The sequence below is a fragment of the Lasiosphaeria miniovina genome, assembly GCF_030549165.1.
Source record: "Lasiosphaeria miniovina strain SMH2392-1A chromosome Unknown B0T26scaffold_2, whole genome shotgun sequence".
NCBI lineage: Eukaryota > Fungi > Ascomycota > Sordariomycetes > Sordariales > Lasiosphaeriaceae > Lasiosphaeria > Lasiosphaeria miniovina.
The window spans coordinates 80167-104179 of record NW_026848221.1 but is presented as its reverse complement, the minus strand read 5'-3'; the positions used below and the strand labels follow the sequence as shown (position 1 = coordinate 104179).

The 24013-nt window shown below is 54.2% G+C and overlaps 7 protein-coding genes across 7 annotated transcripts; 5 read left to right on the top strand and 2 right to left on the bottom strand.

Moving 5' to 3' along the window:
* Nucleotides 1-325: 325 nt before the first annotated feature.
* Nucleotides 326-1801, top strand: B0T26DRAFT_671485 (uncharacterized protein; the record flags this gene model as incomplete). Its single annotated transcript, XM_060439333.1, has 9 exons — nt 326-342; nt 509-545; nt 588-638; nt 742-787; nt 832-861; nt 901-914; nt 1154-1181; nt 1380-1528; nt 1589-1801. The coding sequence occupies 9 exons, from the start codon at nt 326-328 to the stop codon at nt 1799-1801; spliced, it is 585 nt and encodes a 194-aa protein (XP_060299574.1).
* A 1272-nt stretch (nt 1802-3073) lies between these two features.
* Nucleotides 3074-3498, top strand: B0T26DRAFT_691493 (uncharacterized protein). The gene has a single exon (XM_060441135.1). It carries the CDS (start codon nt 3202-3204, stop codon nt 3487-3489), a length of 288 nt encoding a protein of 95 aa, XP_060299573.1. The 5' UTR covers nt 3074-3201; the 3' UTR covers nt 3490-3498.
* A 323-nt stretch (nt 3499-3821) lies between these two features.
* Nucleotides 3822-6004, top strand: B0T26DRAFT_101342 (uncharacterized protein). The gene is made up of 5 exons (XM_060433235.1): nt 3822-4400; nt 4459-4466; nt 4557-4756; nt 4879-5004; nt 5078-6004. Exons 1-5 carry the CDS (start codon nt 4153-4155, stop codon nt 5906-5908), a joined length of 1413 nt encoding a protein of 470 aa, XP_060299572.1. The 5' UTR covers nt 3822-4152; the 3' UTR covers nt 5909-6004.
* Nucleotides 6005-7200: 1196 nt separating this feature from the next.
* On the top strand, nt 7201-8814 carry B0T26DRAFT_747132 (voltage-dependent anion channel-domain-containing protein; the record flags this gene model as incomplete). The annotated part of the gene is made up of 1 exon (XM_060444799.1): nt 7201-8814. The coding sequence occupies one exon, from the start codon at nt 7201-7203 to the stop codon at nt 8812-8814; it is 1614 nt and encodes a 537-aa protein (XP_060299571.1).
* Nucleotides 8815-9406: 592 nt separating this feature from the next.
* B0T26DRAFT_737673 (uncharacterized protein) lies at nt 9407-14659 on the bottom strand (the record flags this gene model as incomplete). Its single annotated transcript, XM_060443480.1, has 3 exons — nt 9407-12508; nt 12617-13504; nt 13550-14659. 3 exons carry the CDS (start codon nt 14657-14659, stop codon nt 9407-9409), a joined length of 5100 nt encoding a protein of 1699 aa, XP_060299570.1.
* A 1542-nt stretch (nt 14660-16201) lies between these two features.
* On the top strand, nt 16202-20602 carry B0T26DRAFT_845733 (uncharacterized protein; the record flags this gene model as incomplete). The annotated part of the gene is made up of 5 exons (XM_060447592.1): nt 16202-16274; nt 16358-16796; nt 16885-17595; nt 17659-18898; nt 19010-20602. Exons 2-5 carry the CDS (start codon nt 16639-16641, stop codon nt 20600-20602), a joined length of 3702 nt encoding a protein of 1233 aa, XP_060299569.1. The 5' UTR covers nt 16202-16274; nt 16358-16638.
* A 580-nt stretch (nt 20603-21182) lies between these two features.
* Nucleotides 21183-23231, bottom strand: B0T26DRAFT_691482 (fatty acid desaturase-domain-containing protein). The gene is made up of 2 exons (XM_060441134.1): nt 21965-23231; nt 21183-21726 (listed from the first exon to the last, which is right to left on the bottom strand). Exons 1-2 carry the CDS (start codon nt 23207-23209, stop codon nt 21400-21402), a joined length of 1572 nt encoding a protein of 523 aa, XP_060299568.1. The 5' UTR covers nt 23210-23231; the 3' UTR covers nt 21183-21399.
* Nucleotides 23232-24013: the final 782 nt, after the last annotated feature.

Below are 24013 nucleotides of genomic sequence, written 5' to 3'. Positions count from 1 at the left end.
TATCAGGCTAAGGAGATTCGATAATTGCCCTACCAAACACAAACACCTGCTTTACTTTGGTAGCACTTGGCCGCTCTCTCTCTCTCTCTCTCTCTCTCTCTCTCTCTCTCTCTCTCTCACACACACACACACACAGACACACACATACACACACATTCCATTCTCTATTCATTGCGAAGGACTTGACAAAGGGGAGGAGTGAAAAGTCATTGCTGGTTTAAAAGCCAGTAGTCCTTAGGATCTGCTCGTTTGTGAGAAAAGTGGCAGCTGCGCCAGTTCCGTTCGACGGCACACAAGGTTGCTGTCCTTGTCAACTCCAATCGCAATGGTGCAGCAGCCTTTGTACTATATCAGGTTGCCACTCGCATATTAGTACCTCTTCAGGTGCAGACTGAGGGTAAAGAAAGCAAATGTCTCGTCCATCGATGACTAAAGTGAATATGGAGTACTCACAGCTCTATTAGACGCACAGTTAGAGTGTGTGCTATTACATAACACAGTGCTGCAGAGGGTGCATCCCGGCACGCAACAATGGCTTTCCGAGTGTATGTGATATAAACCCGGAGTCAAAATAGAATCAGATGTAGCCATCGGAGCGCAAACAACGGCGGTGGACGAGGGGCTACGTCGAGGGAATGGTAAAACAACAATCTCGTAGAGACTCGCAACAGCCGCCATGGGCAAGATTAATGCAGAGAGCAAGAAGCAGAATAATGGCCATGTGTTGCGAAACATGGCGAGCTATGGAACGTGTTGGTTATTCTGGCGGTGGAGATCAAGAAGCAAGGTAACTCCGATTTGATAGAAAACCCCGGTATTTTGCCCTTGTAGTCGCCAGCACGCGAGATATTTTGTGGAGTTGTAGGTAAAATATTATGGGAAGTGTCGGGAAATATGCAGTGAGAGTTTCGGAGGTGAGAGAGGACGTCTAATTTATAATTCTTGAGAGGTGGCCATTTCGTGATGAGAAACTTGGAAAATGTCACCAACGAGGAATCCTCTTAGGCATGTCAGAATTTTGGCCCCCTGACATAGCCTCTGATTTAGAACTATTAATCCAAGAGTCGAGTCTACTGCATAAGAGATTACTGGATACGACAAGCGCCATGAGATATGACTGTTCAGGGGCACAAAGTATTTGTACACTGACAAGCTGCGCAAAAGGGCCTTGACGATCGCAGGTAAGGTATTTGCCAAGTGCCTAGGTACCTAGGTAATATACCCGACCAGGTATTTGCTATCTAGAGATTTCCGGATCTCGACCGCACTCGCTGCCATCATTTCAAACCAACATCCCAGCATTCCACCAAGAGTTATCAAGCTTATTTGCTGAATACCCATCCAATTTTCCCTCCCCGTGCTGTTGTACTTACTCGTAGGAAATCAAATGGATCGGCCGCATCGCATCGACGCTGGTCTCTATAGCTCATTTAGCATGCGACCGTTTACTTGGACGTGGCGCAGCAGACCGAGTACTATGAAGTGGGAAAGTCGGTTAGCACGGCAGGATTTGGGCAGTGCTGGGAGTGTGCGTAATTAGAAAAGACGAGAAACAAATGTGATGCTCCCCTTCTTCGATTCACCACAGAGCACAACTCACCAAGATATTGCCATCGCAAGGACAGGGCCCCGGGCAAAGGGTACAAGCGGGAACGCAGCAGACTACGTCTTCCGCTTGGGCAGTGACGTTGGCAGGGGCGAGGATAGACGGCGGATCTGCGGCAACAGAGGTAGGAGTCGTGATCACGGAATTGGTAGCAGGGACTGTGATCGCGGTAGCAATGGCAGCCAAGCTAAGTAGAACGATGGAAGCACAACGCATGATTCCGGCCACTGCGAGAGAATGACGAGAAAAAGCAAGGTTGGTAGCTGAGCTTCGGTAGCAGTGGTAAAAGAAGAAATCTGAAAGCAGGCTTATTCGCTGACGGGTAGGGTATACTCGATAGTAATGATACGAGGTGTAAAATGACTGCAGCGTAGAGATACGGTTCCGGTCGGCTGGAGGTGAGTGACGAGATACAAAGCAAGAGGTTAGAAGGGAACGAGGGTTGGAATATTTGTGCCGCGACAAGAACACAGTGGGGAATATGCGAGAGGCCGTCTCAACACCAGGGCTTCACTTGAGCCTCCCCATTGAGCCTCCCCGGTACATGTTGATAACGTATTCGACCCCGAACCGGAGGACCTTATCGAGGGAGTGTGGTAAATCTAAGAGCTCAGACGAAGAATTATCGGGGTTACTGAATACCTACCTGGGTAGATAGATGTCAAGTTCAGGGTTCAACACTCTTCGTCGCATATTTTGCTACTTGCTAGCTACTTGCTACATGAAAGTGTTCCACGGGACGAATTCGGTGTTTACGTTAGGATGAGAATGGCTGCTCGGATATTATAAGCTGGAGCTAGCTATCTAATAAATGAATGGGAAGATGAAAATCGTCCTAACAATTTAGCTATGAGTAATCGTAGTTACTTAGGTTAGCTAGACGTATTTTCTCTCTTCACCGCTAGTATCGTCCAACCTTTTGGAAAGCGGTAATATGACACCGCCCAGGTCCAAGCTATTCATGCGAAGACAATAGTCCCAGAAAAACTATTGTTGCGGCATATGTAATTAGGTACCGAGGCAACATTCTCAGATTTGGTGAAGTGGAGAATTTTCGGCATTAACCAGACCACAACCCAGCCTTGTCTTTGAGGGACTTCCCATCATTTCTCTTTCTTTGCCGTGATTATAGACTCCTAATTAATCATGAACTGTGACATAACTTTCAGCTCATTGCTCAGTGCTCACTGCTATATTTTCATGTGCGAAGTTGTAATTAGATACCTACCTAACTACTCCTGTACTAATTAGATAGTCACCACTTCGACAGCGTATATAAATAGGCATTAATAGAGCCGTTATGCAAGTTACGAATTGTTAGTAATATCTGTAGGTGATTTACCTTATTGTGAAACAATTCTATACCTTGCCCCTATTCTGTACGGCAAACACCTAGCGAACAGTGTTGCTGGAGCCTGGAGGGAGGGGCGTCAGGAGAGGGGCAACGCACGGGCCAACAATAGAAATGCGCCATACTGTAGGGCGTATGTGAGCCGGCCAATAGGAGCCCTGTTTTGGGCTCTTTTCGTGCCCATCCGTCACTGCGCGGCCTGTAATTCGCTGTCTTCTATTTTTCGACCCCCTGGGCTGTTGCAATGACGGTAATTGGTGCGGCCATGTTGGCCCGTTTCGCCACCTTGGGTCGAAGAGCTGCCAAAAACCTGGCGTGCCAAGGAACCACCGGCCGTGGAGGGGTCGGATGGGCGACGGTCACTGGCTGCCAGTGTGGCGGATGCTGCGCTGAAGTCATCTTGCTGGAGTGCCCAGGCAGCCAACAAGATTGCTGCACTGATGGAAGGTTTTCTAGAGCTAGTGTACCTCCACCGATTCCGTCTGTTGTTGTCCGTAAAATATTGGGGCAAACGCACCTGACCCACAGGTAGCCGCCCGCCCGGCCAAACAAGAACAAACCATTCCAGGTTGAGGCCCCAACCACATCAAGCTTGTACGCCCATGAGTATGTGTGTTTGCCCTTTTCCCCGTGCCCAATCCTCGCTCTCCAGCGCGGACGGGGATTAGGTGCGCTGAGAGCGAAATACTCGAGGTACTAAGGAGGAGATCCTCGGCAAACGTCGCATCAGCTCATGTCGAGGACGCCGTGGCTTGCTTAAGTTGGACGCTTGCCGCTTTAGTGCTGCTTCATGTGTCACAATGGTTGCCAGTGACCAGTGTGCGTGCTCGCGACCTCAACCCTGGGGTCGTCTTTCTAGCCGTATCATTGTATCATTTACCTAGGTGCAGCCAATAGCCGTGGGCTTTGCCGGTCGACAACTGATTCGATGACAGTACCGCCTTTCGCTCTTGCCCCTCCTGTCCTATTTGTCCAACCTTCGTTCATTTTGCAGCATTTAAGCTGCCGTTCATTTTGCAGCATTTAAGCTGCCTGGTCTACCTTACCCACGCTGTTCAGGGTTCCTTCTTTCTAGGTCTTCTACTCGTTTTGCCATTCCCTCTTTTGTTTCCCCCCGCGCGCCCCCCCTTCTTCCTATTGTCCCGACGCGTCCTATTGTCCGAATTGTCCCATTTCCATCATTACTCGCAATACCATGGGCAACTACCCGAGCGCGCTCCAGCAGTGCATCGACACGGTCGGCAACGGCCGGTCCGGCTTCGCAGCCTATCCGTCCAACCCCTTCTACCAGATATCCTGGACCAAACCCTACAATCTTGACGTCCGCGTCACTCCTGCCGCAGTTGTGCGGCCCCAGACAGCCGAAGATATATCGGGTATTATCCAATGTGCTACCGTCAACAATGTCAAGGTCCAAGCCAAGTCCGGAGGCCATTCGTATGCGTACGTTCCCAAGCTCATCCAATTCCCCGCAACTCGATAGCTGACATTTCAGACACAGGAACTACGGTGAGTGGTCGAATAGAGTGCCTATGATATGTGTTCCTGGTGCCTTGCTATAAGACATGCCCCAGACTGACCTTTCCTTGCTCACCGCAGGCCTTGGCGGCGACAGCGGTGCCGTCGCCATCGACCTGGTCAACTTTCAGCACTTCAACATGGACAAGACCACCTGGCAGGCAACTATCGGGGCCGGCTTCCGCCTCGGCGAGGTTACTAAGCGGCTCCACGGCGCCGGCGGCCGAGCCATTGCCCATGGCGTCTGTCCCGATGTTGGCATAGGCGGGCATGCCACAATTGTAAGCATCAACATCCATCAATACAGGCTCTGGTCTCGTCAGCTCGGGATGCAGCTGTCCCCCCTTCCCCCCCCCCCCCCCCCCCCCCCGTGACCGATTCACTAACTCGCCTTCACCATTAGGGAGGGCTGGGTCCAATGTCGCGCATGTGGGGCTCTTGCCTTGACCATGTCATTGAAGTCGAGGTTGTGACGGCCGATGGAAAGATTCAAAGGGCAAACGACAACAAAAACTCGGATCTCTTCTGGGTATGCGCTAACTGTCTAATTAATTCACCATGCACCCCCTGTTCGAATTGCTTACCTAAAGACAACAACCCAGGCCCTGAAAGGAGCAGCCGCAAGCTTCGGAGTCATTACGGAATTCGTTGTTCGGACACACTCAGAGCCAGCCAACGTCGTTCAGTACTCGTACTCGTTGAACTTTGGCACCCAGGCTGAGATGGCATCATATTACTCGGCCTGGCAAGACTTGATATCCAACCCAGGACTCGACCGCAGATTTGGGTCCTTGTTTATCATGATGCCGCTCGGGGCCATCATCACTGGCACCTTTTACGGCACCGACGATGAGTACCACGCCTCAGGAATCCCCGCTTATCTTCCTAAAAGCGACAATCAGGTCGTGGCGAACGACTGGCTCGGATCCATTACCCACGATGGCGAGAACGAAGCGCTGTACCTATCTAACCTGCCCAACCCGTTCTACTCCAAGAGCATCGGTTTCAAGCGCGAGGACATGATTTCACGCGAGGGCATCAAGAAGCTCTTCAGCTGGGTCGACAAGCAGGACAAGGGTACGCTACTGTGGGCCATCATCTTTGACGCCGCCGGCGGTGCCATTGGCGACGTGGCCATGAACGGCACGGCCTTCGCCCACCGCGACAAGATCCTGTTCTATCAGTCGTACGGCATCGGTTTCCCGCTGTCGGACAAGACCAAGAAATTCCTGACCGGCTTCCACAACCAAGTCCTGTCCGTCGCCCCAACCGGCACCTTTGGCACCTACGCCGGCTACGTCGATCCTGCCTTGACGGACGGCCAGGAGCAGTACTGGGGCCCCAACCTGGCCCAGCTGCAGAACACGAAGCTGCGGTGGGATCCGCTGGATATCTTTCACAACCCCCAGAGCGTCCGTCCAATTGCCTCGTGAAGGACCAGGTCAGACACCGGGGATTAGGGGGGTAGACGCCAGATTTCGTCTGCCTGATCGCATCTCGTCGGCCTGATCGCATCTCGTCGATAGTTTGCCACGGCCTTCCCACCTGCATTGCAGTTCTCGAGCCATAGTAAGGACCAAGTATTAAATTCTGCCAGGCTTAATTATTAGAAAATAGCTAGGCCTCACGGCCCAACGCACTTTTTGAACGATGAACTGTCGAATAACTCGCACAAATCACTGATATTAATCGAGGGGCGCTGCTCTCCCAAGGGTCTCCGAATCATGTCTTCCTCTTTCTTTGATTGGACTGACGTCAAACATCGAGACTTGCGACGGAGCTCAAAGTCCTCGAACAAATCCTGGTCGTGACGTCTTTGTCTGGGATCCCTTAAACTTTCTGTCTCACAGCGGGATAGAGCCCAGCAGTAATCCTTGTCCATCAATATCATCTAGCCATGTCCCTCAAGATATGTACTTGTCTATGTAACGTACATACGCTGCTCTACTTCAACCGGTATAAAGTCTACCGGTAGATTGCATCTAGATTGAAGATGTCTTCCTAGGATCAAAGAGGCGTTTTGGATTTGATCCGTGGTCTCGCGCCTCCGTTGCATGCGGGTTTATTCCAGCGCATCGGTCTAGATGCAAAACATGTCAAGGGTAACCCGTATTAGATGTGGCGATAATTGAGTCAGTATCACGGTAGCGTTTCACCTTCTCAGCATTCCAAACCTGTGGCGTGGATCCATCTGAACCAAAACACGCTACCAACCTCATGTTGCTTGTTTTTGGAACAGGTCCTGTTTGGAAGTGATTCGGCAATTGAGTGCATACCTAGATACTCCCGACAGCAGTGGAAAGAGCTTGAGTCAACCCACTACCCGCAATATAAATTTTGATTGTGGAGAGAGGTCCAAGAGTCTGGAGACTGCCAGTACTAGGGCTCGGACATGAACGCCATGTGCAACTTTATATTTCTTCCTCTGGTCTCGGTCTCAGTCTTCCTTCTCTCCAAGCTGCCCTCTCATTTCCAGCTGGACTGAAAGTATCTTTGCAGCTGTGGGGTGTTGGGTCTCAACCAGTTAGCCGTCTCTGGAAGACATGAAGCTGAAGACGTATTCGGGATAAGGATTCTTCATTCTTTTCCTTCTTTCTCTTTTACAACCTCGGGGCCCTCTCTTTCTTCAGTTCCTTTTTCCATTTTGCCATTCCTGTTGATTCAAGCAAGGGCCTGTTGATGCAAGCAAGGGCTCGGAGTTGCCAGCGTGCGTGGACGCTCAACAATGCCGTTGCCAGACGACCTATCAACAGACCGTGGCAACTTGCACTTGACATTTTACTCTGACTCAACCCGCTTCTCGTCTACGCCACAAGAAGCACAGCGGCCGCAACACCAGGCCTTCGGTTCAAATACCAACCCACGCAGTATTGTGGCCTTCCAGCCGAAATTCCAGCCACCTCATCCTTCAGCCTTCGGCGACGACAGGTTTTCGGGGCCCTCGTCCCGCAGCTCGGTAGACCTTGACCCGAACCCATTCGTCGACGCCAGCGAAAAGTCTCCGGCCATCACCTATGCAACTGCCCTCGCATCCCACCGGGATGAAGACGCCCCTGTCATTATCCAGCAACAGCATGCGGGCAGCCAGGAGCAAAGCCGCCCCCTGCCAAACCTAGCACCGCAACGCCAGCAACAGCTGGTACACGACCCGGAGAAAGACCGCACCAAGGACGAGTTGCTCAAGGATGCATTCGAGAATGCACACTCGGCTAGCCGGCCTCGGCTCGGGGTCCGGGATCGGCTAGCGCACTTCACCTGGGCGTGGTACACGCTGACCATGGCGACGGGCGGGCTATCCCTGCTCATCGCAGCGCAGCCGCACCAGTTCCCCGGCTTGCCGCAGATCGGGCTGGCCGTGTACATTGTCAACATCATGCTGTTTGCGCTGATCACGTCGGCGCTGGTCGGCCGCTTCTTCCTCGTGGCGGGGTCGTTCAGCCGGTCCATTACGCACCCGCGTGAGGGCTTCTTCTTCCCGACCTTCTTCCTGTCGGTGGCGACGCTCATCACGTCGACGCAGCGGTACGGCGTCGACGGCATCGGCAGCTCGCCGTCGCATGGCCCCGGCCCGCTGTGGGCCATGCAGGCGGCCTTTTGGGCCTACGTCGTGGTTACGACGGTGCTGGCCATTGGGCAGTACTCGTTCGTCTTCGCCGCGCACAGCTTCGAGCTGCACACCATGATGCCCACCTGGATCCTTCCCATCTTCCCCATCATGCTGTCCGGTACCGTGGCGTCGGTTGTGGCCCCCTCGCAGCCGCCCGAGCAGGCTGTGAGCATCATCATTGCCGGACTGACGTGCCAGGGGCTCGGTGTCGCTGTCGCCATGATGATGTATTCCCACATGGTAGGGCGGCTGATGAAGTCTGGGCTGCCGAACCGTGAGCACCGGCCAGGGCTGTTCATGTGCGTCGGGCCGCCGGCGTTCACGGCCCTGGCCTTTATCGGGCTGTCTGAGGGCCTACCGGCTAGCTTCGATGCCGACATGGACGGGCTGCTTGACGCCAGCATCATCCAGACCATGGCCGTCATTGGGGCTGGGTTCTTGTGGTCGCTGAGCTTCTGGTGGTTCGCCATCGTGGCGCTGGCCGTGCTGCAGAGCCCGCCCAAGTACTTCCACCTCGGCTGGTGGGCCTCAGTCTTCCCCAACACGGGATTTATCCTGGCCACCATCGCACTTGGCCGCGCGTTCCAGAACGACGTCGTGCTCTGGTTTGCAACAGCCATGTCCGTGTTGCTCCTGCTCGTCTACAGTTTCGTGCTGTTCCACCACGTTCGCGCAGTTATGGTGCAGGACATCATGTACCCCGGCCGTGACGAGGACGTTGAAGACCATTGACCGTTCACGATGTATCCGTATGCGATGCGCCAGCACTCTGGCATGGGCGCAGCAGGCACTTCAAGTGCACCTTGTTTGGAAGGATTGGTCTCTTGATAAAAGGATGTGGACTGGTACCTAACCTTTCCGGAAAGGAAAAAACGTGGAGTTGAATAGCAATCATTACATTGACATAGACATGGATATGTAGATAGAAATACCTCTTATAGATGGACTACCCGAATCGAGGCAGCGAATTATCACACTGCATGCTCGCCTGCACTGTCAGTGACGCGAAATATCTCTTGATATAATTGGTGGTAAAATAATCTTCAACACTGCGCCCATAGATCCCGAGAACGCCGATATGGAACAGACATATATGCGCTGTGGTTGCTAATCGTAATTTACCCGTACGTACATTGACCCAAAACGTCGTGTCGAGGATGGGGGAATTTTGTTGGAACCAAGACTATAATCAATCTCCAGAAATGCATTTCATTCCCCAACGCCCATACACGCCCATACACCCACGGTGCTGCCGCAAAAGTACCTAGGAAACCCGGGATACCGGGATGCGGGAGGACGCGGGAAAATCGGCCTCCGCATGCCATCATAGGCGTGACCCGCTGGCTCTCCAGGCACCTCGAGCTTTCGGCGGGCCGTTAACGACGCCAAAGTTGTGGAGGCGCTCGCCGATCAAGTAGGCTTCATCCCGTATCCGCACCTTCCAGCTTCGGAAAACGCCGACCATGCTCCACAACATGATGCACATGGCGATACCAAGTGCAATGAAGGGGAAGCTAAGACGATATATCAAAACCAAGTAGGCATCATGCAATGGCTGGTCGGGTACACCGTCTATTAGCACCGCGCCAGAGCCTTGTACGATGGCCTCGGCAAGGCCATTTGCCACTGTGAACTTGGCGACGAGCAGCGGAGTTGCAACGGCTGCGGCCCAGAGCGTAACGCCAGGGATAATAAAGGCGCGAGTGAGGACAGCAAGGTCGGGATCAAGCCAGCCACGGCGGAGGACGGCTCTGACGGCGGCGGCTAGCCGAGTGTCGATAAACCAATGGGTTATAAAATGTGCGCCCAGTTTCAAGTAGAGCAGGCCAATCGTCCACGCTTGGATCACTCGTATCGTGTGCCTTGGGTTCAGATCGGCGGCCTCGGCAGACGACGTAGTCGAGGTGCCACCGCCTGACAGGAGGATGCTGTACATGAATTCGTGAAGGGGAATCAAGGCGTACAGTTCCATCAGGGAGGCCACCATGAGGGGGAAGACGAGCAGAAGGAAGACATAGGCGTAAACGACCCTGGCGACACGGAGCACCGTGTTCAGAACCCGCCGCACGCCGTCGCGATTGTACGCCGATAAAGCGGCTGCCACGACCCATTCCTCCACGGCTCGATAGATTGTTCGCAGATGAAATGCCGTGTAGGCGACCGAGCCTAAGACGTAGATCCCGATACTGAAGGCGTAGATGTCGTTGGTGCGTATGTGGCTAGGGATGAGTAGCTTGAACATGCGCCGGCCAAAAACAAGTGGCACAATGGTGATGCCGACGCCAGTGACGGCGGCAAAAATCCAGATGAACAGAATGAACAGGAACACGCGGACGCGGAAGTGCGGCGGTACAAAGACTAACTGATACTGGTTGGTCGAGTAGATATCCGTGTCAGCCTGGTCAGGCTGTTCATCCCGTCTAGTATTGTTTTCGTTGACGGCCAAGAAGACCGTCTTGCCCTTGGGAATTTTCACCTGGTCAGATGCCGGGGTGCGAACAAAGCGTCCGTCAGGAATGAGCTGCCCAGACCTGACGAGGTTGATCTTCTTGACGTTTAGGGTGATCAACTCATCGGTGGGGATGGACAAGGTTGGATTGGCAGTGCCGCCTTCGAAGGTATCCTTCCATGTCTTGGGAATGACGTTACCGCTGTCGTCCAACTCCAAGAATAGCGTTCTCCACCAGGTCAGGTTCCGATGTGTAGATTCCTTCCCAAGGGCTAAATGCCCCTCCTCGTCTATCCGTCGCTCCCCAAAGAGAAACCAGGTGATCCTCAACACGCGAGCACACTTCCGGAACCACCAAGTGTACATGGCATGGAGGCCGTCGCTGGGCCGGAAGAACTTGACCGCGAGGGGCATCAGGAAGTTGTAGAAAAGGAGGTCAATGGGGAACTCGAGGACCGGCTCGTTGGACGAGTAGTGGATGGGCAAAACGGTAGGGAGTGACAGTGCCAACCCCCAAACAACGCCACCGAGACACACAATAACAAGCGCGCCGTAGACGAAGGCGGAAAAGAGAATTTTCCGCAACTGGGTAGTGACGTTGCGCTCTAGTACATCACGAACCGGGTGGAATTCGGGATCGTCGGGGTCGCGGATGAAGTAGAGGACGCCCTTGCGCATGATCTTTCGGCACATGGAGACGAACAGGGCGAAATGGAACATGTAACCCGTGCCAACAAACCAGTGGACAAAGATCGAGGTGACAGGGTAGTTGACGGTGAAAAGAACCCGAGACTTCATCGACGTATTCTCGAACAGAGGTAGCAGTGCAACGTCGAGGAGCATGCCGCAGTAGAGAGGGAAGACAAGCATCTCGATGCCGATGATCAGAATGACTTTCATGACCCCGCTGGCTTGGTTCAGCCCGTCGATGATGGACGCCTCCCAGTCCTGGCCGGTCTGCCCGGACGAGAAAGGAGTGCCGCGACGGAGATAGAGTCCCGCAATTATCGATATGGCGATATAACCGCACATGATGGCCCAGAACCTGTCCATACCGTTCCAGTATGCAAGTTCTGGATTGATGGTTCCCGCTGTTTCCGGCAGATTTAGATTGATGACCCAGGAGCCCGGATTCGATAATACGTCCGGTAGGTCCTTCAGGCCCGCCCACGCGACGGCAGAAATGTTTCCGGCCACTGACATCACCTCGGAGCCCTTGCCAGCGTAGTCACCGCCAGACAAGAACACGAACAGGTTCCCCACAGTGGCAAATGCAGCCCCGAGGTGCTCCTTTACGGCGAGCAAGGCTTCGTGGCTAAGGGCGGAGAAGTTGCGCATTTCTGAAGCTGAGATGATGGGAAGCTCCGTCATGAAGCTAGCGGCGATTCGGTTTGCGGCGCTCAAGGCCATGGCCAAGGAGGCCGCGGTGGTGGCCTGCATGTAGTCGGCGAAGGACATAAACTTGACCAGCCGAGCCTGTGACTGAAGCCCGTAGGAGAACAAAAATAAGGAAGCCCCCAGAATAACAACGGCGCAATCTTGGACAAATTTCGAAATGCTGAATAGCATTCGTGCCGGGCGCACGGGGTTCGCGATGGTCCATACGCTGATTCGTCCGATATTGTATGGCACGAATATGCCGAGGAAAATGGTGATGGAGACAAGAAAGGCGCAGAAGATGGCATTTTGGAACAGACCCGCGACAGGGCCCCGCATCCCGAGTAGCTCCAGGATGCCCTCGAGATCCTCGGCGTCCTCAATCGCTTCAGGGTCCAGGCCAGCTGCGACCGCAGCCTCCACGACCTCCCGATCCCTCTCCTCATCATCGGCCAACGCGTCGTCTTGCAGGGCAGCAAGGCCGGCGTCATCATTATCCCCAAACCCGTCTTGCATATCCACGGCAGCCAATTCCGCGGGGTCAATGGCGTCGACGTCGCGCCACATGAAGTCGGCAACCCGCTCAGCCAAGGACGCAGGCTGTCCACGTAGAGGGGCCTCAGCAGTGGGGCGGTAAAGAACAACATCCACATCTTGCGTATCCTCAAGCAAAGCAGGAAGATTTGTTTCGGAGGGAAGCTGAAGGACTTCCGCATCCTGGCGAGCATCCTCGCCTACAGGACTCGAGGAGCCTGGTGGACTAGCCGCGACCACCGATGGCAAGGTGTCTCCTGTATTGCTTGGCCCAGGCGTCGTCGGGGACGGGTGGGTAGGGTAAAGGTCTCGTTGCGTGGCTGATATATGTGATGGCAATATTGGTGCCGTCAGTGGTTGGTGTGGTAAATCAGAGAATGACCAGTTGTTGTTAGCCAGGGGGTTCAGAGTGTCGCCAACTCTGGGGCCGTCGGTGTTAGAACGTGGCCTAAAGGGGTTCATGTGCTGCGCTTCCGAGTTGTCCTGTTCTTCCTCGGCTGCCGGATACTTCCCTTTCTCCCCCGGATCGGCTTGATCTTGCTGGTCGGGTGGCCAAACCCACTCTGATGATTGGTTAGAGCCGGAGCCGGTCGATCTTGTGGCGGCCGATGTGGCATACTGAGCCGCCGTGCTCATTTCCGCGGTCGATTCGGACATATCACCTCCATCTGAGCTTTCATTATCCGGTTGTCTGTTTCGGTCCATCATTGACCGGGTGAGCCTGATCCAATAGTCCAGCTTGTCTTCTAGATGGCGCTCTTTTGCAATCCCGAGTATTTTTTCTGGGTCTCCGCCAGCCTCTCTATATATTTCTAGGTACTCGTTGACTGTTGTTCTCTCATGGTCCAATAGGCTTGCCGTCGGGCCCCCAGGAATAGTCAGATTTCGATGCACGTCCAAGATTGGGGCTAGCATCGACTCTTCGGAAGCGCCCAGAGCGCCGCTATCTGAAGTCTGGCGGTGGAGAAAGAACTGATCCTCTATAGCCGACTGGTTGCTCGTATGATCCGCAGCCATGGAAGCTTGGGCCGCCTCTTCATCGGAGTTATCGTCCACCGGTTCCTCTTCTCCAGGCCCAGCTAGGTGTTCAATGTCTTCTGCTCGAACCCCGGGGTCCTCTCGAGGCGGTTGCGGAGCTGGATTCTCGGCGGCAGCAAAAGCGGCGCGCATGTTGATCTCGGGCTGTTGTTGCACAACGTAATCTCTTACCAGAATGATGAGAATGAAACACACAATGACGAGAATGGTGATGATCTGGCCTTCGAGAGTGGAAATGATGGTGCGGTTGATTGACGCATGCCGCGTCATGTTCCGAAGAAAGCCAACTTCGCTCAGCAGCGAATGGTGGCTCGCCGAGGCAGATAGGGCGTTGTCGAGGATCGAAACACTGGCGTTGGAGGCGGTTGCTGTGGGCTTCTCAGCAAGGCCAACCGTGCCAAAGAGGAGACGTAATATTGTTGAATACAAGGGGTTTGCCGACGTCAAGTTGATGCTGTACAAGCCCCTCACCAGCTGAACCGAGTCCACGGGCAGCCCGTCTAAGACGCCGCCGATAGTTGCAACTGTAGTTGACGCAGCGAACAGGGGGCTCGACGGGCAAACACCAGTGGCGTGATTTGTGGTAGCAAGGCTGTTGAAGCTGTCTCCGGCTGTGGCGTTCTGCCTCCCGAAGAAAGAGGAGCCGCCTCCGAGACCCTCATCGCTGATCCAGAACAGAAAAGACCAGACCGAGCGCATCAAATATGGTAACCAGCCCAACCAGACGCTCGCCACTAGCGCAACCCTCAGCCAGACCAGCAGGTTTCTAACGGTGTACTTGGCCATGTGGCTGACGAAGACATGGAATGGCAGGGCCTTGGGCATGTCGTGTGCATAAAGCTTCGTGAACCGGAAAGGCGTTTTACATAGCTCGCAGTGTTTCTTCTGAGAGTGTGACAGCCATTCCATTAAACAGTCCTGGTGGACAAATTTGATGCTCCCACTGCATTTGCAGGGATAAAAGAGCGGCTCCTCAGCCGTCTTTTCGCCCCGACATATCCGACATGTATCTGGGTCCGTCGACGGGCCCAGGTCGGGCTGGGCAGTCCGGAATAATGATGGCTGGCCGTCGGGATCGGGGCTGTCGCTGTGCTCGGAGGCGGCGGAGGCTCGGAGGCGCGTGTTCGGAAACTGGGCTGGGTCGTGACCCAGGAACGGGTCTATTCGCGCGTCGCCCATGGCTGGAATTGGAGCTGAGTTGTCGGAACGGCGGCTAACTTTAGGGACATGCCACCCAGGGTAGCCCAGATGCGCGTCCTACCTTGTCATGAGTAGATATGTATGCGGCAACAGTAACGCGAGAATGGCGATGGGGAGACGGGCGCCAGTTGCGTAGCAAGGACGATAGCGGTGCGGCCGGTAGTCGGAGACAAAGAGCCGCCGGCCAGCTTCGGGATGGCAAGAGATGTGCGACGCAGGACAAAGCTATGGCGGATTGCGCGCGGCACGACGGTGTGCAAACGTTAAGCTGGTGGGGGGAGGATATCGCGAGGTTCCAGGTTGCTCAGTGGTCCTGAGGCAAGCGATGGGACGTCGTGGTGAAGAGCGTGGGTGGGGGGGCTAGGACACTTGAAAGGTTGCGAACTTCGGTTGCGGCTGGACTGCTTGCTAATGTACCTCGACTGCCTCTGGAAATCAGTGGGGTCAACCGAGATGTTCCCACTGAAAAGGGTTGCAGGCTGGTTGGGCCCACTCAGGCCCGCCCACGGCGAGAAAGGTGAAGAGTGGGGCTTTGAAGCACGTGCCTCCGCTTGCCCAAGTACGTACCTGGGAATCAGGATACTTGGAAGTAAGGAGAGGATTATCGCAAATACACCGGCAAAAAGGCGTTCTATTTAATTCATAGGCATCTCCAGAGAATAGATATGTCTCTATGATTCTAGAATAAAGTTCTAATAGTTATTACCTGCCTCGGCGAAAAACCCAAGGTCGAGCCGTAAAGTGCTAAGGCCCTTCAGATCTTCACATTCAGGGATTGGATTGTATATGCGTTGCGTTTGGATATCAGAAAGGTGGACCGAAGGTTTCGCAGTTAGCTCAAAGATGTAGAGTTCTCATATGGAAACCTAAACGAAAAGATTTCATGTCAATAGGGTTGAGGTTGATCCTGGCTTGATTTTTATCCTGAGACACGATGGCAGGAAGGTAAAATGCCATTTTGCGGTGGAAAATGTTTCGGCGACGGCAAGACAATGTTAAATCATAAATATTGCTGGCTTCCGGCTTGTCAAGGACAAGCCTGGGACAAGCCTGGGATACGAATCATGGCTATAAATTTCTAAACCCGCCAACATAAGTAAGGTACCTAAGGTAATGTCAGCACTGGGCTAGGTACCTACGGAGTATACATATCGTAATCTTAAGAAACCCCTTTTCAACTTAAATCACGACTTGTCTAGCCTCGGAACATACCTACCTACATTTACGAAGTAGCCAAGAGAACGTCCATGAAGTCTCCGGCCGTGTAACTACGTAAGGTTGGAGGGGAGGGGAGATACATCCCGGCCCCTCTATTGGTCTCGCTTGGCTTTGGGATTGGTGGGTGGGCTGGCCGCCACAACGCCGAATGACGTGAACCAACAAGCGCTAAAACGACAGTCGCGCCAAAACAAGCTCGAGAGAGCCGTGACGTTAGTTCCCAGCACATTGGGAAACCAAGGACGAGATAAAGAGAGGATCGGAATTTTGCATCTATAGCTACCGATAGCCACTGTGAAAGTTGACATTTGGGACCAGTTTCCAATTTTTCTGCGCTGCAGGAGCAAGCAAAAATACAATACAGAATAATACCACAGTGAGTTCCACCTCGAAGCCATTTTTTTGCTGATGCAAATCCAACTGCCCCTGCTTTTCGCTTACCAAAGCCCGGGCCAACAGGAAGAGCAGGCCCCGCGCCCGCGCCGTGGCAGGAGCGAGTTTTAGTGCGTCTGTGGCATCGTCCGAGCTTCTTTTTTCTGGCGTGTCATCGCGGCCACCATTATCTTTCCCTCCCCGCGACATCAGCCCAGGAAATAAGGGCGCCGATTGACACGGCTTGACCTCGCCCTCCACCAAGAAGCTCCGTATGCTCTCCTTGCGACCGTGAGCCGCATAATTCTCCCCAGACGCCTTCGAACGCCTGTCGCGTTTCTCAGCCTGGCGCTGAACCGCAGCGCGCCATGGACGACACAAACGGGTCGCTCAAGGGCCCGAAGCCCATGAACGGCATCAATGGCGCTATAAAATCAACACTCAACGGCCACCCCGTTGGCCCTAAGAAGAGAATTACGCCCTCTCGGCCCGGCTTCCTTGCTCGCAGCCTCAGCGCCCTCGCCAGGTAAGCTTTTCTGTGCCTTTTGGCGACTCCGCTGGGCAAGCTGTACCTACCCTCAGAGTTGGCCCACTGACCGACCTTTCTGTCTCAGACTTTTGACATGGTATTCCATCTTCACGATTCTGCTTCGGTGTCCATCGACCCTCGACGCCTGTGACGAGACCTCTCCACGAATTTGCAAGCCCTACTTCCAACTCGTACAAGCCGTTTCTCCCATCTTCGAGCCCTACTATGACGCCTACGCAGCGCCCTATGTGGATATTGTTCGGCCGTACTACAATGTAGTTGACCAGAGAGTCATCTCGCCAAGCTGGGGATACGCGAAGAAGCACGGCGCTCCCAGGTTACAACTGGCTGAGTCATATGGGAGGGCGCAGTGGGAGAAGAGCGTTCAGCCCCAGATTGCTAAGTATCAGCATCTCGCCGTCGCCCAGTATAACCAGAACTTGGGCCCACATGTCACTCGCGTTACAGCCGTTGCTGGGCCCTATTTCGAGATTGCGCGCACCAACGCCCTGCAGACATATCACGAGTTTTTGTTACCTTCATACCAGTACATACAGCCGTATGTCTATCAGGGCTATGCCGCTGCCTCGGATTTCACCACGGGAAAGGCTGTGCCGTCGGTTATTTGGGCCTGGAATAAGACCTACGTATTTCTCGACGCGACTGTCTGGCCGCAGTTGAGGGTTATCTACGTCGAGAATGTCGAACCGCAACTTGTCAAGATTGGCAAGCGGCTAGGCAGGTACAATAGCGGCAAGAAGACTGTTCCCAAGACAGTTACCGAGTCGCAGCCAAGGTAAGTTACTTGTATACCTCCCGAAACCTCCGTTGCCGAAACCAGCTGACCGGCCATATCAAGTTCATCCAGTAAAGCCTCATCGTCATTTGCTAAACCTTCCGTTTCCGCCTCCTCGAGCTCATCATCTTCAAGCTTGTCTTCTTCGACGACTTCAAGTGTCGCAACGCAGGTCGAGGAGGAGGACAACACTACGGAGTCGACAAAGCCGAGGTCGACTGCAGACCTTGTGCCACCTCCTGAGGTTGATGGCTCAGTTGAAAACGAGGATCCCGTCCGTCGGACTGCCCGGGAGACCGTTGCTGCCGACCTGAAAGACTGGCAGGAAAGATACTCCAAGGCCGCTGACGAGGGCGCCGCGGAGATAGACGAGCGAGTTCAAGAGATCACGAAGAGGATGGTCCGGCGCAACGCAAGAATTACGGGCAAGTCTCTACTAGAACAGCTTCAGAAAAGCACTGTATCTGGCCTGGTCGGCCTTCGCCGCGATATCCAAGCAATCGTCGGTGCGGCCAACAAGGGAAGCGCCTCTCCAAAGGAGAGCGAGGAGGAAATTGTCAAGGTCGTTCGGCTGGCGGGCATGGCCATCAGGGAGAAGGCCCTAGATGTGCGCGCGTGGCGTGAGAGTTACGAGGCCGAGATGCAAGCGGCCATCACGAAGGCGGCAGAAACTCATTTTGCTATCCTTGAGAACATACGAGATCTTGCGCTTCAGAAGATTGGTATGAAATGGGCTTGGATGGATGGCATTACCTACAAGGACTGGGCGAAGTACCATCTTCTCAAGAGCCGTTTCGACGAGTGGCAAGGCGACCTGGAGAATCTGATTGTAACCCACCCTAACCTTGAGGCCGCCCAGCTCGAAGGCGCCAACATCGAGGACGAGGCTATGAATATCGCAGCATCCGCCGCCAAGGAGCTTGCACGCCTTAAGCAGGTTGCCAAGTGGAAGCTCGCTGCATCCGACGACACTTCCGAATTTGATAGCACTCTTATGGAGCAGGCCGCCGAGGCTGCTACGGCCTTGAAGGATGCGGCAGCTAACCTTCTAAGCAAGGCCGAAGACTCTGCTGTTGCGGGCAAGGATGCGGTTGCAGAGAAGATTGAAGAAGGGGCCAACCTAGCAGCTGAACTTGTCGAGGACGCGAAGGAGGCTGTCAAGAATGCTCTAAGCACGGCTGAAGAGCAATCGGAACAGGCTGTACGGTCGGCAAGCGAAATTCAGTCTGCTGCTCAGGCCTCATCGTCACTCGGGGAGTTTGCCTCCAAAGCTTCACATTCTGTAAGCAGTGCAGGATCTGCCGTTGGCGAGGCCGCAATTAGCCTCCCAGTAGAAGCCTCCAGCCTTGTTGTGGAATCTGCTATACCATCAGTTGAGAGCATGTCACCGGACGAAGCTAAACCTACGGAGGAGTCCACTGAGGCAACACTCGCATCGGAAGGCGGCGACTCGACTACACAACAAGCCCCGGATCTTGCATCCACCATCATCTTGGAACAAACTCCAATTGTGGCCGGAAACACCAGCGAGCTAAAAGAAGACGGCCCTGCCCCGATCCAGCTCCCAGTCGAGGATTCGGATCTTGAAACCCACGACATCCTAGTTCCCACAGAAGAACTACCCGTCTCGGCTTCCCCGTCGTCAGTGAAGCCTGCGTTTCTTGGCGCCGCCGCGCAGTCTGTTCCCAGCCGGGAGCCCATACTTGAAGATGTAGACGATGTTGCGGGCGTGATGGAGTCGGTACGTCAAGAGTTGAAGTCGGCATACTCAGCGGCCATGTCACGCGCAGATGCCCAGTACTCGCAGGCTATCTCTGTGCTGTCTGTCCAAGTCCACGGGACTCCTCTTCCCGCCCACCAGAAAATGCTTGCATCAGTTACTTCGGCCTACAGCAAGGCGGTGGCGTCGGCAAGTGCTGGACTCGATGACGCATTGGAAGCTGCATCGCATCAAATATACGGCACACCAACAACAAAAAACATCATTCCGACCACGATACCTATTCCATCTATGCCGAGCATTGACTGGCCTTCAATGGAAAGTATCGAATCCATTGCTGCCGATAGACTCCGGGACGGCCGTGTTTGGGCCGAGGAGCAGTTTGAGAGTGCCAAGATTGCCGTTGGTCTTGCTACTCCGACTCCATCGTCGCCTGCGAGTTATGCGAGCAAATTCCTCGACAACGCTAGACACAATTACTACGCGGCGATTGGCGTGGCCCATGTCAGGCACTCCGAATTCATGGCTGCCGCAAGTTCAGCCCTCAGCTCTCTGACCGCTACGCAAACACCAACCAACCTTTCTGGAACCGCGTCATCCATTGTTTCGGTTGCCAGTGAGTCTGCGTCTTCTGCAGCTTCGGTAGTTAGTGAGTCTGCTGCTTCTGCCGTTTCGGTAGTTGGGAACAATTTATCCTCTGCAGCTTCTCTCGTTGGGGAGAGTGCAGCTTCTGCAGCGTCTGTTCTTGGCGAAAACGTGTCGGCTGCTGCTGCGGCCGGGTATGATAACGTGGCAGGCGCTGCAGACAAGGCTGCCGAAAGCTGGGAAGTGGTAGTCAGCAAGATTAGCATCCAGGTCTACGGGGCACCGACACCAACTCCGTGGTACGAGAGCATATTCAGTGTTGCCAGCGACTACGCTTCGTCGGTTACTCAGGCCGCCGGCGATGGCGCGGCATCCGTTACAAGTGCTGCTGGCAGTTATGCTGCCGGGGCTTCCGATGAGGCTTCCAAGAAATACTCGGCAGTGAGCAGCATCGTCTTAGAACTGCTTGTTGGGAAGGAGCCAACATTTTCCGAAAGCGTATTATCACGGCTCTATGCGGCCTACGAGACTGGTGTATCTTCCGCATCCAGTCTCGCCAGTGCTGCACAGGCGACAGCTGCGTCGGCGGCCGACGAGGCAGTTGAAGCCATGAAAAGCATTGGCGACAATGTGGCTAGTGCTGCGAGCGAAGCTATTGAGGCGGTCAAGGAACCGGTACGTCATGCAAAGGACGAACTCTGACAAGTTTCTATACTTTGATGTCTATCGGTGCGTCTTTGAGTGCCTTGTCGCGTGGTGTTTGCAACGCTCGAGACCATGTCACTACCAGACACGGCCAGAGATGAGCTAATGAAATTTCCAATACAAAATGATACTCTACGCCATATTCAAGGGGAAGGGTGGATTATTTGATCACGTATGGTAGGAATGGATGGCGTGTTTTGGCTGATTGAATCACGTTCCTCTTGGAAGAGGCACGACGTTGTATGCGGGTGGCGGCTTGGGGTGGAGAAGAGCCGAGTCTCTCATTTGTATGTCTAACCAGATACCCCTGCACCCTAACGTCTCCCCACCATTTTTTCCTAGTTATTGTCACAAGCTCCTGGCTGTCGCAGAAATTGGGTTTCTTGCATTTCCAGTTATCAGTATATGGCAGATCGAGAGTTTTTCTTTTCTCTGTTTCGGCTCGACAAGGTTGCACTCGTCTCATTTATACAGCCGATATGGTTCACAACAGCAACGTATCTCAAGGATGGGCGCATTGCGTAAATTGTATTTTTACAAGCGGGCGGTAGAGATATATAACTACTTATGCCTTGATGGGGCTTCTTTGCACAAAACGGCGAAAGCCAAGTAAATTATTTATGTCCGGCAATCCAGAGAACGCCATGCTTTAGGTCTATCTATAAAAGTTGGGCAAGAAACATGCGTGCTCTAATGCGGTCCGCTGAGGGAGGCTGTCTTTATGCGTCAACGGAGAGTGAGGGGTAAGAATACCTAGCAACAATGCTGAGGCTAGGGTTGGAGAAGAGAGCTGATCAAGACGACTTCTTGCTGTACTTTTGCGTAATCTCATCGCTGGTGAAGGCGCGCGTGTGCGTCTTGAGCATAGCGGCACGGCCTTCGAGGGTGAGGGCCATCTGCTCCCTGCCGATGGGGACGAGCCGGCGCGCGAGGTGGTCGTAGTCCTTGCACAGCAGGCGTACCGTGATGCCGATGTAGTCGATGTCGTGGAACACGAGCGCGCCCTGCCGAGCGTACTCGTCGCGAGCCTTGAGGAAGGCCAACGGATGCTCACGCCAGTGCCGCAGCGGATTCAGGTGGTGCGACGTGTGGTATCCGTCGTTGAAGCAGAACCGGTTGCTCTGCAAGACGGGAAAGGGTTCAAGTTAGCGCGTGAGTACAAGGGGCATGATGTCAATCCTAGGGAAAGGGGATTGTGATGGGGTAGGATAGATGATATGGAAGGGAGATTGATGTCTTTCTGTCCGGGACTTTGGGTGGCAGGGGCGAATAAAAGTGACTAGCAAAGGTGCGTGTAGTCGTGAAGGGGGTTACCAGATCGAGGTCAAGAGTAAAGAGGATAATAACATCAAAACGTACCGGAACATCGATCAAGGTAATGCTCGACCGAAAATCCGAGTCGGGCTCGTTCTCGTCAACAAAGGCGTGCTGCCCCCAGTTACCGACCATCAGGGCGATACGGAGCAGACTAAGGGGGGTGATCAAAACAACGACGGCGGCGGCATGGTTGAACCGCCAGGCAGCGTAGATGGCAGCGTAGGTGCCCAGCTCCCAGAAGCACGACTTGGCAGCCAGCACCGGCCTGCGGGAACGCCAGAAGTATCGGGGCAGGTCCAGCCAGACGAAGAAGTAGAAGCGGCCCAGGTAGTGCAGGAAATTGACAAGGCTGTCACGCTGGTAGCGTATGGTGGATGAGAGATCGTTGGGCCCGTTGCCCTCGACATGGTGGTGCTTGACGTGGTGGTAGAAGTAGCTGTTCCACGAGTGGCCCATGAGGGGGTCCATGACATAAGGGAACAGCGAGTCGAGCAGGGAAAAGCGACGGTTCAGCACGCCGTTCTGGTGAATGTGCTGGTGCTTGAGCAGCGTGTAGGGCCCAATGTAGGTGGCCTGCATGAGCATGTGCAAGACGGCGTGGAGGTAGCCGAAGCGGGTGAAGAGCATGGCGGCGCTCGGCAGCGTGGTGCCAAAGTAGATGAGCAGGTGCGTCACAAAGACGACGTCAGTCTCGACCCGCGCCACGCCCCGCGCCCACGAGATGTAGCGCTTGAGCGGGCCGTGCAGAAATGCCGGGGCCGCCTCAAAAGCCTCATCGAGATCGTAAGAGGTGAAGACAGTTGGCTCGAAGCGCTCATCGAGAGGGTTGTTGAGCGCCGCGAGCTCGGCGGCTGTGCCCTCCTCATCGACGCCAGAGCCTCCGGGCTGCTCTGTCGATGGTGGCGGCCGGCATTGTGACAGCGACGGAGCCTTGGATGGCAATGTCGCCGACGCCGATGCCGATGCCGATGCCGATGCCGGTGGCGGCGGCGGTAGTGGTGGTGGTGGTGGTGGCGCTCCTGTTCCCGTCGTCGGGGCTTGCTTTGGCCCTGCTAACTGGTGTGATTCGCCCGAAGGTGCCGACTTGCCTGCGACCCACTGCTCGGACTTGGTAATGTCTTCGCTCAGCTGCTGCAGCACCAGGCGATCTGGGTGCGTGAGCCGAGCATCAAACACCAGATTAGCGAATACCATGTTGAAAATTGTAGGAACAGCTGCAGTGTCGGTCCATGGAAGGTCGGAATGCCAACGATGACTATCGTTGAATGGCGGAGCCTCGCCGTCCATTGACTGCTAGCTCCCTTGAGCCCGGCGGCATGCCGGTGGAGTGGGACTCTTACAAATTTTCACGCAGGGTATGTCCCTGCATGTTTGGATACGTCCTTGGTATTGGCCTTGTCAGGCTCGAAATACTAGATCCTTACACTCGTTCCCTCAATTACGCCGTATTATAGTCCAAGCGGCCATCCCCTGGAGCAAATCTAGCCAAGCAAATTCGCCGTTATTCGGAGGGGGCCAATGTTGATACGGTATATTACTAGCCTATTACATGACTCCACCATCTACGACGCCGCACCAACGCTTCGAAAAACAAGACCTTGACAGGCCAACAACCACTTCCATACGTCAGCCAGCTCCCTGACAGCAGCCCTGCGTGTTATTTCCGAGATGCGTAGTTCGATGGCGCGAACGGCACCGAAGGAACTGCAGTCGCGTCAACAGGCCACTTCGTTCCGGGTTGACGACTCACGAGGTTCTTCTGTTTCCGTCGTTGGGTACGTGAGTACCCAAGGTAATTGCAGAGAACAATTCTTTGACACAGCAAGCTTCGGAAGCCACCCGATTGCCTACTCTAGGTAAAAGTGATTCCAGGCATGGCTTCATTTTTCCATTACATCTGGAAGACACCTTTTTGTTGACTTGGCTAGAGAGATTTTCGTTGTCTTGCCTATTTTGTAGGTCGTTGACGGCTGTGGGTCGTTGACGGCAATGCGACGAAAGATGCCTTGCAGTTTTGGACGAAAATACAGAGTAATTTCAGGGGCTTTGTCCCGACATTTTGGCGCCACGCCACCAACGCGTTCCTGCTGG